Source organism: Accipiter gentilis, chromosome 4 (assembly GCF_929443795.1).
Source record: "Accipiter gentilis chromosome 4, bAccGen1.1, whole genome shotgun sequence".
Taxonomy (NCBI): domain Eukaryota; kingdom Metazoa; phylum Chordata; class Aves; order Accipitriformes; family Accipitridae; genus Astur; species Astur gentilis.
This window is the reverse complement of record NC_064883.1, coordinates 19,381,687-19,400,591: the sequence shown is the minus strand read 5'-3', so window position 1 is coordinate 19,400,591 and position 18,905 is coordinate 19,381,687. Positions and strand designations below refer to the sequence as shown.

Below are 18,905 nucleotides of genomic sequence, written 5' to 3'. Positions count from 1 at the left end.
AATAAGAAAGGTTTTAGAAATGTTTAATAACATTTTTTTTTAACAAGAAAGGAAACCATGGATCATGAGTTCACCTCTATTTTTACTTCTAACTCCACTACAGTAAAAACCGGCCAAACAGATGTTTTCATTTAATCTTAGCATACCATTGTAAATACCAAATACATGTTACCACATTCTTTTCTGTAAGAATTGGGATTTTGTCAAGTGGCTGGTTTTGCCATTAGTAACACAGATAGAAATCTACTTAAGCCAAATCTATGGCCAAATCTGCTACAAGAAACAGTTTTCTAGTCCAGAGTATTTAATTTTTTTAACAGCTGCATTGAAAATACACAAGAGATGGCCCAGGAGCAATTCTGTGATTACTGCTTCCCACAGTTTTGTGGGGTCTGGAAAAGACAATCACAGTGACTCACTCTAAGTCAGTGCACTGGCAACAAGGCAAGTGCTGTTGATGTCACAGATGGCATGCTGAATTAATTCATCTACTTTGCCAACATTTCCAGGGCAGGTTTTAAAGTAATTTTCTGATGCAGTAATATAGACGTAGTTGCTTCTACAGTCTTTCAAAGAAAAAAAAAAAAAAAAAAAAAAGGATAAACAGAATATAAACATAAATTTGGTGCCCATGGTCATTGTTAAGAAAAAAAACAACCGCCATAATCAAAACCTAAATGATTAAGTATATGACTGGACAATTAAGTCATGTTCCTTACTTCTTGTTATAAGAAAAACAGAGTGAAGTAGTGTTCTAGAATATAGCCAAAGTAAATAAATTCAGAGTTTTAGAAAATTCAAAAATATGAGCTACTGAATGCATGTAGATCAATATGCTATCCAGCATCCTCTGGTGGGTGTACTGGTAGAAGTCTGTCAAGACAAGTGTAAAGCATTATTGGTATTCCTAAGATGTTATCACACAAAAATTATTGCATTAAGTTGCTTTATTTTGAACTACATTGTGTTAGGTACACATAAACTGTTTGGTCTCTGAATTTGGGTCTATCAACTATATTCCCAAGAAATGAAACAGTGGAATTGAGTGGAACATTTTAGGTGCAGACATGGTAAATGTGAAAAAAAAAAAAAAAAAAAAAAAGAGGTTTACTAAGAAGGTTCCTGATTTCAGTCTGGAAAGGAGATCACAAGACTGGTACCTTTCCCAAACACTGAAGGAAAGTCTTCCTGAACTATTCCCTTATCACAAGTGACAGAAGGCTTACAGAAAGTTTCAACCCAGATCATGACTTATAAAAGTACAATATGATATCATAAAATGCATTAGAGGGAAGGATGTGAAAGCTGCAAAGTAAAAAGAAATATATCCAGTTTTTGCAGTAGAAGACATGGGGTCTATTCTAGGGACTGCACTTTTCAGTTTATTCTTAAATAATGTAGAAAGGTGAGTGGCACTGTTTTCTCATGACACTGTATTATTCTGATTAGTTAAATGAAAAGCAATTCTAAGGAGTTGAGGAAAAACCCTACTTCAGGGTTTGAGTAGTTTGGTGATGAAATATCAGACAAAATTCCATGCTGATAACTGTAATGCATTATGCAAGGAGAAAAAGCAATCGTAACTTTATGTACCTAACAATCATCTTGAACTACTCTTACCACTTAAGAAACAGGAGAAATAGAACCATTCTTTGAAAAGTTTACTCCACTGTTCAACAGTGATAAAACCCCATGAATTTCATCCTTTGCAAATTAATCTATATACTTTTGTTCTAACTTATTTCCCACTGGCAAGAGGATGGTCCTTGGTCTCACCTTATTCTTTGAGCAGCCTTATGTCAACTCACATGTACTACAGAGGAGAATTTATCAGTATCTCACTTTTGCAAAGACTGCAATCTTTGTGTTACCACTGAATCCTCAGTTTTATCTTTGGTCTTTCACTTGTGTGTTGATCTTGTCAGTTAACCACTAAAGGCTCGAACAGTGAGCAGTCCTGATACAGACTACTGTACTCCACTTTTAGTGTTGAAATTAGAAATGTAAAGGCTATAACCAAGTAAATCCTACTCTGTAACCTATATGCAAATAAGTACTTCCAAAAGATCTATTTTTTAATTTCTTTATTTTGGGCCTGTCTTATGTTTTCGAATGTGCAAGGCTGGTAATACTGAAACACCACTGTTAAAATAACTAATACCTCTCAGTTTATACTCAGTAAAGAGCATATTGCCCATACAGACGTATAAGAGACCGCATGAGATAACAAAAGGTGGAGATGAATTTGAAGAGCTACCTTCCTAATGAAGACTTCCTGAGGGAAGTTTGCAGGGTGAGGTACAGCAGACTAGTTATTTAATCTATTTTGTGTTTCTTCTTTGAAAAGATAGTAAGTTTATTTTTAAAAATAGGCTTAATCTGGAATGATGGAAAAGAAGATGGAAGATGGATGGAAGAATTAGTCAGTTACTTTCCTGAAAAAGTTGTTCAAGTGGTTTCAAATGCACTCTTCTTTGCACAAGAGTTTTGCATATATCTCATGTTTCTTTATTTTCCATCTTTTGTCCAAAAACTCCTACCATTGGTCCCATTATTGATTTTCCAGGAGCTCCATCATCTCCTGGTGGTCCCTCAGGTCCTGGTTCCCCCTATTCAAAAAGAAACAAATCCAACACCATATTCATTATTTTCAGTTTTAATTTCCAAAGTTTTACAGAAAAGAACAAGTATTCAATTCCTTCTGACAGTGGCAATTATTGAGCTAGGTAATATGAAATCAGTACTTGTAGAGGAAGCTTTTACTACCTTGATTCTGTCCTCTCTTACACTTTTGCTTCTCTACAACTGCGTCAAAGAGTTTGTTCTGTCTTGACGAATAATTTGATGGCTTTAGTTTCAACTGAGGGTTGAATATCATAATTCAGTTTCAGTGGCCAGATTCACCTGTGGCTTCTGCCTGCTTTTGCCCACACAAGCAAGGCTACATAACTTTGTTTCTGCCAGAGCACATCGAGAACAGCAAAGAAATTCAAAGACAAGTGCTGACGCAGAGTATGTTTAGAAAGGCTATGGATGCAATGGCACAGCACTTCAAAATTGCAAGCTTCACAGTCTGAAGACCCAGGAAGAAACTTAAGTTTTTCCTCAAATATTACCCAGTACAACTGTTTGGTAATCTTAGCTCTGTCAGTGGCTTTCCTGGAAAGCAATCAGGCTTAGAATTCAAGTTCCTTATGTTATCCCTTCAGAGCAAAATTTGGCTCCTTCTAGTGTTTAATCTACGGCAACAGATGTTTTACTTTACATTCAGGATCTTAAAAAGAAAGTTGCAATGTTCCATGAAACTTTCACAATTTTTAACACAAGTGAGAAGGACAGGCAGTATTTCAGGAAACATTCACTAGGGAATGCAGATTAAATGTTTTATCAAAACCATGGAGCAGCTGTAACCATGAGAATATGAGAAAAAAACAGCTATCTAATGTTATTGTCTCCGCTTTAGTAACAGCATAATGGTTGTCCAGGGAAATAAAACTCTAGTCCCCAAACGTGGGTGTAGCTTAAAATAAATAAATTTCCAGTGGACACAACCATGGCTGTCCAGGACTTAAGACCTCTAGCAATCATCTCCATCAAATACTTAGAAATGTACTGAAGAGACCTCAGACCATGACAATTCCCAGCTTTGAAAAATATGCAGATCCCCTGCATTAGAAATTTATAATGTCTGGCTTCACTACGGCAGATGCCCGGATGTTCCAAGAACACCATTTGTAGTAATCATTGTACCTTCCACAGTGGAGAGAAAAAACGGACCTGTGTAGCCCATTACATTACTGAGCAATTGTGAGAAACAGAAAATTAGAATTTTGTTTAAACAAAGAAATTACTATGGAACTAAAAAGTTTTGTATGTTTTGTAAAAATCAACTTGCATTTTATAATTACCCAAAATACTTGTTGTCTCACATCAGCCACTGCACATAAAAGCCCTGATCTAAAATTTAGTAAAGAGTTTGGAAAAACTTCTACAGATTACAGTGGATTTTAGATCATGGTCAGTCTGCTATGAAAGTGATATGAACTGTACTGAACAGAATAAAATCAGAGTGAAAAAGGCAATAAAGTCTACAAAGTTCTTATTTTTCAGCATGAATTTTATCAATAAACAATCTTGTCTCACTTACTGGTCTATTAAGAAACGTCACAGTAACCAGGAAAGTATGAAGAAGGGAGACCAGTGTAGTGAAACCTGTCTTCATACACATTCTGCCTTATAGCATGCCACTTGTATTTTCCTGATATAAAGTTTGGCACATTATTATGGTTTTAAACCAATATAAGAGATATGAGCACCCCACAGTCCTTTCCTTTTTGATCTGTGGCTGCATTTTTACTCCAGGTGTATCCTGAGCTTCTTGCAATTCCCTTCTTCCTTCCTCCTTCATGCACAAAGAAGTCCAAACCACATCCTAACCCTCGGTGATGCCCTGTTGCCAGGCTGATAAGTACATTGCATGTACAATACCTACATGCACTTGTGCGAGGAGGGCACAAATATTTTTAAGAAGAAGAAAAATGGGGATGAAATTACTTCAGAGTGATAAGATGTACATTAGTGATTTCTCTACCCTAAAAACTATCACCGAAGCTGAAAAGCATCAATTAAAGTTGAAGTTAACTGACAAATTATAAAAACAGCAACTATTTTATTCTTAAAATAAAAATAGGGTGGTAGTGAATTTTCAAATGTTTTTAAAGCCTTCAAAGTTAGCTTTACTGCTGCTGAATCTGGTTATTTTACTCAGCAGCACAAGTCCCACTCATTTCAGGTACATTTTCCCCATAAAGAAAATGAGTTAGTTGTAGGTCTAGCTATATCGTATATGACATTTCATTTAAAGTAGTATCTACAGGCCAGCTGTTCACTTGGAAATGACATACAAACAGTCATCTCCAAAAAATCATCTAGTTCAGCATATAACTCCCTAGAACTACATAGAGACACATTCCTGCGGGGATTTACTGCCACATTGAGGAAACCTTTAGTCTAAGAAAGAAAATGCATAGTAAATTTTTTTTTTGGGGGGGGGGGAACTTCAAAGTGATTAATTTCACAGGAGGGGACAAAACACAACAGAAATGTAATAAGGATTTATTTTTTTTTAAACATGTACTAAGTTCAGCATCCTGTTAAAGGGCCCTCCAAACACTCTGTTAATTTTCGGTACTTTTCAGTCCTTATTTCTAAAATCCAGTTGTCTTTGTTACTACAACAATGAATTTTAACTTCTTTAACTTACATTCTTTTAAATTTGACAGAAATGTGCACTAGACATTTTCTAATCTCTGGTCTCCAGCAAACACACATCAGATAATCACCTTTGGTCCAGCAGGTCCACGAATAGATGATCCAGCGATACCAGGTGGTCCTCTCTCTCCCGGTTCACCCTGTCACAAAATGGTATCATCTAGATTTAAACAGACAGTTTCATTTTCTGCACAAGTAGCAAAAGGTTTTTTCAACACTTTATATTATAAAAATATCCACAATGTAGACCTATTTACGAAATGGACAATATTTGGGAAAAACCATAAACCAACTTACTGTTCTTGTGAAAGCTGGTCCAAATTTCATGTTTTAAATAACTATTGGTTAAACCACATATTTGATTTTTTATCGTTAATTAATTTTTTGTGTTCGGCTTACAAAGCCAATGGAATAACCAGAACACTTGTATTTTTTCAATTTCCTTACAATTCAGAGTGATACTCACAAAATATTGTAATAGAAAGTTAGTCTTTCAAAGTAAAAATTTGTGAAATGCTCATGGCTGGAATCACTTGGACAACTTTAGCTTCTCAGTGCTCATGCATAAGTATAAGGTCTGTAATTAAAAGTTTACCTATTCTTTTTCTCCTTGGGACTTTTGTGTCATTCAGGACAGAGGATGGAAATATTTCTGCTTTTCCTTTGTTCTGTTAAGTCTCCGAGCATCAGATGCTTAAGAAATTTGTACATTACATAAATTCCATAGATTCTTTTATAGAATACAAAGTGAAGGAGGAACAAGCTTACTTTTGGTCCAGCTGGGCCTTGTACTCCTTTCGAACCAATTGGTCCTTGGGATCCTTTTTCTCCGGGGTCACCCTGATGAAAACAAATCTTTGTTTTCAATCACAGCAAATATTCATTCACAACTAGGAGATACACAAATAGCCAAAACCATGACGATAATGACGCCCCTAATTAGAAAGGTATTTAGATGCTCCACTCCAACTGAAATCCCACTAAGTTCTAGAATCTGCCCCAGATGTCATAAATTTAACCAGGTGGGAGATAAAAGTTGTCTATCTACTAATACATCTTTCCAGGCTTTTAATTTCATATTTAGATATCTAACTAGTCACCTCATTTCTCTTAGCTCCTTCTCTCTGCTTATCAGCATACTGAGATAATTTGCCTCCTCCTAACTTTAATGAAGACTCTGTACTGAATTTTCAGGAAATCTGTACTGGCCAATTAACTTTAGCATCTATGTTTATAGTCTGATTTTGCTGCACTTGTTCAGGCTAAGAAACACATCACTCTCCCTTAAAGCCTTTTAAATTCTCAGTTCAAATATAGTTGCTACTTAAGATATAATGAATGAAAAAATAGGCCAGAATCTGAACCCTTATAAAATAGGCCCTTCTAAAGTTTGTAGTATTTCTCCAGTGTGCATGTCAAGCCATACCTTTTGGCCTACATTTCCTTTGCCAGGGGGTCCTTCTGGGCCTCTTGGACCTTGATCTCCCTTTTCCCCCTAATAGAGATTAGATGGTTAATTAATTTTCATGTAGCTAATTTTATTGAATCAACAGACTTATGAGAAGCAATGCTTGCATAAACACTTTTCCCAAAAATGCCAGTAAATATTTGGCATAATTTTCTTTTTCCTGCAAAAAATAAAGTGTTCTGTCTTCTTAAACCCGCTCCACCATCCTGCATTCATAGTTCTTATTTTCACAGACATTTGTAATAGTGCCATTTGCAATTGCATCAATCTTTTTGTAGGAAGAATTGCATGCATATACTCATATGTAGGAAGAGAAATGCTTGCAAAGTTATCAGAAAAGGTCTTGGTTGACCAATTCTAAGAAAAACAACTTTTAATAAGCAGTAATTTTAGGCAACTCTGTAGCCAGAGGCCAATCCAGGCTTCAAATATTTGCCAGAAACATAACTTCAAATAATTCACAAATAATCCACATAAAACATTCTGTTAAGGAACATTATCTATGAAATATTTATGTGTAACGTAAGTCAGATTAGCGTATCAGAATGCCTGCAGATAATTCAGAGCGTGAAAAGTAGATCAAAATGTAGTTTAAAAATCCATTTCTGATTTGAGCTGTTGATGGAAGTGGCTGCTGTTGATAGGCATCAGTCTGGATCCCACTTTTGTGAGATAGCTTCACACCTGCAAATAACTGCCATAACATCACTGTGCTACTCACTGCAGGCATCAAGCTATTCTTTGCACTGTCCTAGATACCCAAGGTAGCTGCTCAGTACTAGTATTTTCACTTGTAGTGAATTGCGACAGTGAAGGTGACAGCACCAAGTTGATCTCAGAATAAAGGTAATATGCAAGAGAAAAAAAACCCCAGCATTCCCAAATACAAAAGCCACCTGTAACTTGAACCCCAAATTTACTCTTAATTCTGATGTTTCGCTTCTGATACACTGGGATCTTCATTTTTGAGCACTTATATAGTGGGTGATTTCAAATTTTTAAAAATAATTAAGTAGCAACAGAAATGCTATCTATTTTTCCACAGTGAAAGGCTTACTGCCTCAGGCTGTAGTTTGTCAAACTAGTATTTGCACTACCCTTGTAGATGAAAAAAAGTGAAGCTGCATTCTTAATAGATGTTTATTACAGCTCTTCAGATAGTTTCTGATTAAAGTCCTGCAGCCAAAAAAGGCTGATTTGCTTACTCTGAATCACATTCAGTTCATCAATTCTACACATTGGCCAGCTGCTACCCTCATTTAAGAGCTGCACAGCAGCAGAGCTTGGAGGCACCTGGATTCTCAGCAGCAATTCAACAATCAGCTGCAGCACTGAGTTTTGCTCACTCAGCAGCTCACTCTATTTGGGAAGAGTAAAACTAAAAGCTTCCATTTAACTTACTCTAAATTGACTATTTTGGGCTTTCTGCTTTGCACCCCTCTAAATTCCGTTCCCACGTTTTGAATTTTTGTTTCTTTTTGCCAGTGTGGCAGAGTTTCTCTTAAAATCTCAGAATTCCCCTTGGAAACAAGCGGCCCTGGTTTCAGCTGTTTGTGACGATTTCTGTAGCAGGCTGACACGTTTCAGCCACAGCTCACCACCCTGCTAGTTGCCCTAAGTCACATCAATTTGAGCATGAATTCTGGGTGTCAGGAAAAAATCTGAACAGGCTGTAATAGACACAAGCTATCTGTTCTCCAAGAAGATTGTGAAATTTAACAGTACTCAATAGCCCACAAAAGGCAGGGCAGCTAAATCAGTTGCAGATTCAGATGATAGCCACTGTTAATAAAGTTTGTTGGAAACATCTCAACTAGCCTAGTCCCTTTTCCCGGGCTAGTTTTGGCAAAAGTATTGGCACATGCCCTCTTCCAGGATGAACTCCCTGCCATTGCATACCTGCAAATTATGATTTGTTCTTCTTTCGTCTACACCTTCTACATGGGGTAAAATATATTTCCTTACCTTTGCCGCTGGCTTCCCAGGATCTCCTTTTACCCCTCTCTCTCCTGGGAGTCCTGATGGACCTCTATCTCCCTTAAAGAAGAAAAAATAATTATAACTGCATACTTCAATAAATTCTTTATTGTGTAAAATGGATCTAACAGTGTGTTAAAATATTAATTAATGATATACAATTTTTTTTCTCAAATAAAGGTTGTTATTCCCAGTAAGTTAAGTATTTTATAGAGCCAGTAATTTTTTCTACTCATACAATCTAAAATAAGTATTTTAAATTTCTTTCCAAGCTCTCCACCTACTTCTTAAATATTGGTGTTGTATTAAATAAATTGACATTTATTCAGTGAGTAAAAATGTGATTGAATGCTGTTTGTTATCCTGTGCACAAGAACAATATGATACAAATGTAATTTACTTGCCAAGTCAAACACCTGGGACCTAAGGAATGGTTAGCTGAACATGCCTAAATGGAGTTGTTGACGAGACTAACACCTCGCTGGTTGTACAAACTGGTCTAGGCATTACTTTTAAGACTTGTCACAAAGAGTGGAAACTATCCATAGGAACTAGTTCTGCCAAGTGCTTCTTCTATGGTCCTGGGAAAAATCACCAAACCCAAGATCTATGTGTCATCTTACTCAAGATTTTGGAAGCCCTAATTAAATCATTATGGACATAGTATACAAGCTTCAAAATGGCAGCTGAAGTCAAAGCGTGAAGTGTGACACAGACTGTTGTTTTTTCAAATCGTTGCAGAGGAACAGAGGTAGTAACATTACCAACAGGCTTTGGAAATACCTCACTAGCTTAGAAAAGATGGGGTAAAACTCTATTCCAGTTATGGCTGCAGTAATGATTTTAGGAGAGAGGGTGGGAGCTCTAGCGCAGTATTTTGAGTTTAAAAGCTAAAACTGTGTCACTGAAATTCCTTCTTATTTTGATCATAGTCAATTTATACCAAAAAAATCTTAGTTTATCAGCAACTAGTGAAAGAATTAGAAGACCCTATAAGGAGCAGTTAAAAATAAAAATAGGCTCACTTTAAGTCCTTGTACGCCAGTTCCTGGAAGCCCTGGTTCTCCTTTTTGTCCAGGTTCACCTGATTGACCCTAGTAACAAAAAGTCTTTTGTTTAACAGAGGAACACAATTTAGCTTCATTCTTTACTTGCACTATTTCACTAACTGCTTTACACACAGAAGTGGACTTGATGATCCTTATGGGTCCCTCCCAACTTGAAATATTCTATGATTTTATGAATCTAAGTGGTCAAGTTTTCAGCCAAGTAGTTCTCAACTGGAAAATTCTGTTCTTTAAAAAGCCCCAGTAACTTGTAGGACTGCATCTCTTTTATTTAACTTTGCAGTGGGCAGAAAGTCTAAATGAATCATTCCAACTTTCTCCTTTTTGTTTTAATACATTTTAATTTTTACTTTATACCACTATATCAAAACCTCTTTGGTCACTGAATGAAAAGTGAGTCCAAATAAAGAAAAAACAGAACTTCTATTTAAGAGAAAGTTTTAGCATCACAGTTCTTCCTTCCAGTAGTTCTAAAACAGTTAAAGAAATAGGAATTCCATTTTTCAATTTTGCATTTTAAAATACATTTTCACACTAGGAAAACTGCCTTCATACATAACAGGTTTCACAGCTACCTATTTTTCCCTGCAGTAATATTAAACAACCCTGCTGTAACTGCTACTTACACCCCAAAGTAATGTCCAGAAGAAAATGATTATATTTCTCCCTGGTTTTGCTACAGCGACTAATGTCTCCCTTTTGCAAATCAAAGTGATTACAAAGCACACTTCTGCTTTACAGTTCATCTGTTCATTCCACTTGCTCTCCTTGGTGTTTCAGCAATTCCCTTTTTCTCCTCTTACGGTGCTCAACTGAGACTGTATCGCTGGAGGCTTGGGTTTTGACAGCAGTAATTGTTTACCCCACTTCCCTGTTCTCTTCCTACTTTCCTTCTTTCTGTGGTGCAATGTCAGCTACTAAGTATACTTAACCTCTTTGTTTCTCTGCTAGTGTTTCTGTCTTTGGTTTTGGTTCTTTCTCATGACGACCATGGAAGGCTAAAGGACAGGCTGAAGGTATGGTGGGACTAGGCTCAAGTCTCAAAACCATGGTAAAATGCTTTACTTTAACACAATATGTACGTGGCACCAAACTCATTTGATATAAACACGTCTGAAAGATACTTTCTTTATAAATTTAGAGCCTAAAATCCACATTCACAAAGGTTAAGGGCTGATGCTAAGCAAAAGCCATATGCTCCATTTGGGGAACACCTTGATAACGTGGGTGGTTTTCCCGCAAAGATTCAAAATTGTTATCTCCAGCGAAGGGTTACATTTTCATCTCATCAAACACACTCTTGAAAAGCCTGGCAAAGATAGGTAGCTTGTTGTTTCTTGCTGGTGCTATTTTTAAACAATAATATCTGAATCATTACCTTTGGACCTGGCAGACCCAAGCCTTTAGATCCTTTTGCCCCAGGGTTTCCTTGTGGACCCTGTATACCCTACAAAGCAAAATGAATGAGTTACTGCATTACACTTTTCCACGTGTGAAATTCACCACGTGTCCATCTTTCAGTTAATAATCATTTTATCTTATATTTAAAAGAGAACAATTTGCTTGTCTGTCCTCAGGCTTAGTTCTGAGATCTTTTTTTTCCTTTGTCACTATCCTGTGGATTTCACTGATGTACCCAAGTGTAATGACTGTTTAGGGAGAAAACAAAGAGGAAGTGTCTCAGCATCTGCATCTAAGCCCTGATTCATTGGCATAGTATGGTGGAAGCATGAGCTTTTATCTTCTTTCCAAAAAAACAAAACCCAAGAGATCTTTTGGGATGTTTCAGTTTTTCTGTATCCACCTGTTCAAGGCTGTGTTCAAGCTTCAAATGGCTTGAAATTCAGAAGTGCTGGATTCTTACCTTGTGAAACTCTTACCCATATGTCATCATCCAAGCAATACATCTGATTTATCTTCTATGCAAATTATTATGCAGATTAGACTAAATTTCTGTTTGCTTGATTCTAAGACCATTCAGATGAGTTGAAATCACTTATATTTACAAGCTTTGCCTAAAGACTAGTTTGACACTTTTTAAAATGAAAAATCACTGTGAGATTTTTAATGTCTTCACATCAAAATTAGAGCTCTGATGAAGTATAAAACAAAAACTACATGCAAGTGCTCGTTACGTGTCCAAAATGTAGACTTACGCGGCTTCCTGGATAGCCTGTTCCTGGTGGTCCAGGTGGGCCCTGTGGTCCTACTTGGCCTTGTTCACCCTATACAAAAAGTATTCCCGAGAGCTAAATTGCAATAGTCCATGCCAGCTGATTAACATATTTAAACTAAACGCAGAGCAAGAGTCTCCAAGCTGTATTATCTTGAAGTTTGCTGCTTCTATTTGAGTTAAATGTGTTTGAAATATCTAAAAGTCTGCCTATGGCAACTGATCTAATAAAAATAATACACCTTCCTACCTACAAACTCTCTCTCATTTATAATATTAGACGATCACAGCTGTAACTTTATTATTTGAAGGATCCATAGCTTATCTTTACATACTGAGATTAATTTTAAAGAATTTCTTGCATGGAAATACACACAGTTTCTTGCACAACACTCAGAAGAAAAACTTGCAAGTGTAAACAGAGCAGCTAGAGAGTATTTTTGAAAAATCTTTCCCATGTGGTATTGTAATGGTATTGTACAGCACTTGGGGAGCAAATAGAGGAATTGTGGCAGGGGGAATTAGGGGAACAGAGGCATATGGTGAGCTCATGTGGGTACTGGAAGTGGCAGAGACCCATGAAGGTGTCAACGATGTGTGACACCAGTCCCTAGAAAACAAAAAATAGTTTCACTTATGCCAGAAATACTTATTTACTGAATAAGTAAATACTGGTCCCAAACACTTACTGTCCTGGCCATCACTGCATTTTTCCTATACAGACATGGGAATAAGATGACTTATTCCTGCACAGATAGCCAATCTTCTTCTAACTAAGGCCTCGAGCAAGATGATCTGGCAGGTGGTCACCAAGCATACCTCTCACAGACAGGCCAAATCAGACCACACCACCTAGGTTGCTCTGAAGATTTTGGAGAGCCATTTGACTGGGCAGTGAGATGAGTAAGTTCACGTTAAACTTCCCACAACGTAAAGCACCCCTTGCTGACTAAGCTGTCAATGACTTTGGATGGGAGTGCTGTCCTCTCCTCTCACTGGAGCTGAGTGTGGGCCAACGAGGAGAGCAGGAGTCATGGAGACAGGAGGGAAGGAAAACAACTGGGAGTAGGAGGAGGGCTATGACACTAAATCATGAGAAGGAAAATCTGGAATCATTGCCTCTGCTCTGTAGGACACCTGGGCCTGTTGCATCAGCCGCTCTCTGGGGATGCACAAGATACAGACTGGAATCTGATCAGGCCACAGGAATTAAAATTGTTCTGGATCTCTCTTTGGGGTACTGGGCACCAAAAAGCTAACAACTTTCAAAAGCCAGAGTGTTTCTTTGCCTGTTCCAGATCCATTAGGTTAGATGGCTCAAAGGTTTTCTTACATATTTTTTTTTCATATTTAAGTAAAATTTTAAATATTTCAAATGCAATGTTGAAAAAAATTTAGGAGGAAGAAGTCCCATTTCTTCCCTCATACTCCTAGCTGCATAGAATACAGTCCTTTGTGCTCTCGGTTAACATTAACGGGCTCAGCTACTTGTATAGATGAGTGCAGCCTACAGAGCTGCATGGAACAGTGTAGCATAGTTCCTCAGATTCCAGATAACACATACCTTTGTATTGTTGTGATATTGTGTGAATAATTCGTCATTAATTTAACTATAAATATAATTAACTATAGATAAGATTAGAAAAACACTCTGTGCCTCACCTTGTCACCTTTGATGTATTGACCTTGAGGTCCAGGAAGACCAGCTACACCTTGAGAGCCTTTTTCACCCTAGAAATATGTGACAGTTTTGTAACTGTATTTGGGAATTTATAAAGAACACCATCCTAGACAAACTGGTCATCACAATGAGGGTAATGAGGAAAAAAGTATTCCTTCACAAAAAACCCCAAGAAAAATAGTCAACGGAATTATCAGTATTACAGAAAAGTGATTCAGTTAGAATTAATAACATGCTCATCTGCATTCATTATGTTGCTGAACACAGGACTTCAAAAGGAGAAAATGAAATACTAGGAAGAAGAAAGCTACATTTTGAAAATGTGATAGTCTGTTCATTAGTCAGAGAGAACAGTTCTGAACTTGGTGCAAGGACACAACTAATATCTTTTCCATGAAAGGAAGAAAAATCTTCTTTGCTGAGTAGTTCAAGGCTCTAAAGAATCTTGAATCCACTAAAAAAGAGAGATACATTTTGATGGGAAGCCCAGTTGTGATTTAATCATAAATATTTGCTTGTTTGTACTTACTTTTAAAAAGAGGAATGTTCACTTATGTTAACCTAGCAAGTGCCCTTAATGAGGCAACTGTCCACAGAGACTCATACAACCCATCTTTTAGTTTCCCAGAATGGTAAGACAGAATGAAAACAGTTCCTGAATGTTTTCTTCCAATGCAGAACATAAATAGCTAAGTAGTCTTTCAGAAGACAATTTATCTCATTAATGCTACCAAATAAGGTACCTTATTAAAAACATAAATAAGAGAATCATTAACTTACTACTGTTAGAGGGACTGTACAACTCTTCTGTGATTATTATCTTGATAGAGTTTCTGAACTTGGAAGGATAGTCAGAGAGCACAGTGATTCAGAAGACCAAGATCCATCAGCTGACATTTTATACCAGTGGAATGATCAGTTACCTTAAATAACTTAGACACTACTGCAGATTTGCCCCACAATGCTAAAAAAAAAAATATTTCTGTAAGACTACCTTTTGGCCTTGAATGCCCTCTCCTGGTGGACCTTTCTCACCTGGCAGACCATCAGGGCCACGTAGTCCCTGTAAGAAAATAAAAATATATTCAGACTGTATCAGCAATTCCATTTTTTAATTGACATTTTATTGACATCTAACTTGCTAGTATAGGTTCTTGCAACTCTTATGACACTGGTAAGTAAAAATGCTTCCATAACAGCTGGCTGAGTCCAGACAATTAAAATTAAGTGTACCAGCCCTTAATTGGAGGATTTAGATTAGAATAAGATAATGCTGAATTACATAATTAATGTCTAAAGTTTGTACCCTTAAAACTCAAATGAACCTGTAGATTAATTTATACTAAATACATTTACCATTGTGAAACTTATTCCCTATAATTTAATATAATTTTATGATTTTCATAATGAAAATCATTAATAGTTTTTTTTTCATACAAAATGGCAGGTTAAATATACAAAATTAGAGAATGCCAATTTTGTTTTAAATAAGTACAGAAATAATTATTTTTGTAATACATTCTGTTCTTCCACAAAATTCAGCTATCTTTCATTATTTAAAGCTAATAAAAAGTTTTTAGGGATGATCTTCATTAAGAAAAACGTTTCTACATCTTTTTCTGAGAAAAAATGGTCTTTTACAACCACAAAGTGACTTTCAAAAATACTGTTAGGATTAATCTAACACCCATCCACATTTCTGGCTTCTTAATTAACAATCTCTTTGAGATTTTTCATGAAATACACGAGAAAATCATACATTTTATACATTTCAGGAAGAAAAAGCAACCAGTGAACTAACTCAATGTCACGAAAAGCTTGGTTAAGTTCTGTAATTCAGAAGTTAAAGATACAATTAAAAGCATATAATTTGGGTCTTTGTTTTTGATGCAATCCAAATTACACATAGGAGTTGAGGAATGTCTCAGCTCTTGGATTTTCATCTTCTTAAAATTGAATTTTAGACAATTTTTAAAGATTATCCTCAACTCAAACAAGGAGGGGTACAGCTAATTTATATACAACTCCATGTCTTTCTGAAAACTGGATTCCGCAATCTTGCTCACATGGACCGAGCAATTTTTTATTTCCCCAAAATTTGTTTGGACAGGGATTTACTCTCCTACTTGGGCAAACCACATGCAACTACTGCCGCAAGACCAGGCTGGCACAGCCAGACACACTACTGCTGCCTCAGACTAGGTACAAAGTGGTTTATGGAATCAGTAGCCAACAGAGCTGCTGTCAATCAATTACACACACTAAGACTTATTTTATTATATTTCCACTTCCTATGCATATATCACTGACTTACAGGTAATCCTGGCTCACCAATTCCAGGAGGTCCTGGTAATCCAATTTTACCTTCTTGACCTTGAGCACCCTTGTGAAAAAGAATATTAGAAAGTTCAGTCCTAATTCAACTTGATGCTTTTGAAAAGCATAACATTTACATAAAGATGACTTAACGATGTCACCAGAGTGGTCTGAAATCAAATGCGTAATATCTCCTGATGTAAAAAAAGCATAAATAACAATTTAGAAACATTTGAAAGTACCTTTCGATTAATACTTGGACAACTAGATGGCCTTCCAGCCCTCATGCCAACAGCAAAGCGGTGTTACCACTTTGCATAGGGGTAACTACTGAAAGGTGCAGGACCTGAGAGATGACAGGGACGACGGAGTGAAGTTGGGTAAAATTTGGTTGCAGTACAACCCAACCATGACGGACGAATGCTCAGGTGTGAGGGATCCTCACTGTAGCCTCTATCTAGGCACTCGAATTGAAGCCTGCTTCAGTGGAATATGGGGTTGCATAGGAACGCCAGGAACTGCATAGTTTCTGTATCTTCTATTTATAAGGTGTCATAATCTTCACAATTCCTCCAGTATACTGAGGACTATGTGCTTCAAGGATAAGAGCACAGAGGATTTTTATCTCTCCCCAGAGCAGTACAGGGACTGGGAGTGACATTCCTTCTCCATAAACTACCTTCCCTTCTGGAATGACCCAGTGTTGTTCCTTTTACATGGCAAATTACTAGTTTCTGAGATATATAAACCCTCTCTATGTTCCGGGGTCTGCCCCACTGCACAGAAAATATGCAGTAGAGCAGTAAAAGCAAAAAAAGTGCAGGTATTTTAGACACTGGTCCTTGGCTCAAAAAAAATAAGGAAAAAAGTGGCATAAAGCAACAGCAAAGACTTAACAGTGAGAAGAACTATGGAGAGATCCAGTTCTGCACAATTTAGATTTCCTGTTTGAGTCTGAGCTGTAGGTCTCTGACAAAACTCTAATAAACTAAATAGTCATGTTTCCTATGTAGATGCTTTTGCAGTTTTCCAAAAGGAGATCTGGCTGGCCAGCATAGGCAGACATGATTTTTCCAAATTAGCAAGACTGGATTCCACCTTCTAGTCTTTTGCAATAAAATAAGATGGAGGAATGAAATGCTGCATGAGAGAGAGAATTTTATAACCTATAAGAATACCTGTTCCCCAGTGAAGAAATAACAAGGCAAATCTGTCACTTGACTGTGTATCACAGTGACTGAGATGTATTTCTATGCCTTGAAGTATGGTTTACTCATTAGTGCAAGCATCTGCTAGTGCTTGAAAATGATCTCACATATTTAACCCCCATTTAAATGGCATTATTTCTGACTTCTATTTTATCAGTGGGATCATAATAAAAACATAAGGGTTGCTGGAAAGGCAGGTCTGTTATCTCCATCCTATGCAAATAAAAAAGCCTGTCAATATTGCATCAGTTTTACATTTAAATGATAAGAGTCTGAGTTTGATAAAACAGCAGGCAAGAACTTTCATCCACAAAATGACTACCCACAGTTAGCACTTTAACAGACATATTACTGAGAGTTACCTTGGGTCCTGGTTCTCCAACACCAGGGAGTCCTGGAGGACCATAGGGACCTAAAGGGCCTTGCTCTCCCTAAAGGAAACAAAATGGAAAGGAAGTATTAATGAAAATGGAACCTTAACCAAATTCCGCCAAAGCGTCTTTCCACAGCCTCATTTAGGACTATAGAAATATGTTTTTAAAGTGAAAACAAAAGCCCAACCTGTCTTAAAGATAGATGTTTAGATTAGGAGCAGGGTCAATATCCTGGCCATACAAGTTGCTGGGATAGATAATAATGTTATAAAGCCATTCGTTCATACGCATCAGGAAAGATAAAATATAAATTTATTCTTTGTCATATCTTTGGTCCTGACTATATCCAATAATTTTGTGCTTCCTCAGCTTTTTTCTTGCTAGAAACATGGGCATTTGGCAATTAAGCAGTGTTTATGCTTTAAACATTGCACTCAAGGTTCTTCCCATAGCAAAACTGCGTATCACAACTGTTGTTCCTACTGCTATCTTTAACTGCAGGTCCTAACTCTCGCGTGTTTAATATGTTTCTAACAAAGCCAACATAGCCACATGATTATTAAAAAGGCTTTTTATCAAAATGTGTGTATTTTCTGGGGAGGTATTTGTATTTGGGGGGTTGAAATTTTGTATATACCACAAAATTTTATATGCTGAGTTCTGAAACCTTTCAATAAGATTTTTGCACTTGAGAGGTCAATGGAAGTGCAAAAAATGACTTCAAAGCCAGATATTTCTCCAGAAATCTACCAGTCTCTAATCTGTCAAAGAATTAAGCTAAGATGCAAGAATGGGAATATACAGTGAAAATAAATAGATTATCGTTGAAGCTTAATTTCTGCTAACTATGCACTTGGAGTGCTACTACTGCAGCTTTAAACCTAGCATAAAGTGGAACTTGATGCCTAGTCTTAAATTAATTCCATTATGGGAAAATGTGATAATTTGAAGAGCAGCTATGAAGTTTAATTCTTATTCAAAATACAAGATTTTATAGCACACCTTCATAATCTAATAAATTAATACAGCATCAATAGGAGGTAAGTCTTAAAAGGCAGAGAAAAATCAGAGAAAGCTGGTATAACTCAGCAGAATAGCATGTGTATCTCCACATAGTACACCGGTAGGGTATTAGCAACACTGAAATTGCTTTAATGTGGATTCCATGCATGTGGCTGTTGCCAAAATACAGAATATAGCAAAGAAGTTTACTGTATTCCTAGGTAGACCTTATTGTTTGGGTTTCCTAATAATATTTTCATGAAGCCTTTGGCCGAGAGTCACAACTTGGTTGATGTGTATCTAGATTATCATAAATGATGCAATTCTTATTGATATAAAGCCAATTAGAAACTGACCTTTTTGGTTCA

General features: G+C 36.7%; 1 protein-coding gene across 1 annotated transcript in view; it reads right to left on the bottom strand.

The window, feature by feature from the left end:
• The window catches only part of COL28A1 (collagen type XXVIII alpha 1 chain), a 69,935-nt gene that overhangs the window by 29,511 nt on the left and 21,519 nt on the right, over positions 1-18,905 (bottom strand). The window contains exons 12-23 of the mRNA XM_049799048.1: positions 17,524-17,592; positions 15,952-16,020; positions 14,632-14,700; positions 13,619-13,687; positions 11,940-12,008; positions 11,162-11,230; positions 9,742-9,810; positions 8,705-8,776; positions 6,698-6,766; positions 6,040-6,111; positions 5,343-5,411; positions 2,541-2,609 (exon numbers count right to left, since the gene is read on the bottom strand). Of these exons, the coding sequence (XP_049655005.1) occupies positions 2,541-2,609; positions 5,343-5,411; positions 6,040-6,111; positions 6,698-6,766; positions 8,705-8,776; positions 9,742-9,810; positions 11,162-11,230; positions 11,940-12,008; positions 13,619-13,687; positions 14,632-14,700; positions 15,952-16,020; positions 17,524-17,592 (834 nt within the window). The remainder of the gene's footprint in view (positions 1-2,540; positions 2,610-5,342; positions 5,412-6,039; positions 6,112-6,697; positions 6,767-8,704; positions 8,777-9,741; positions 9,811-11,161; positions 11,231-11,939; positions 12,009-13,618; positions 13,688-14,631; positions 14,701-15,951; positions 16,021-17,523; positions 17,593-18,905) is intronic.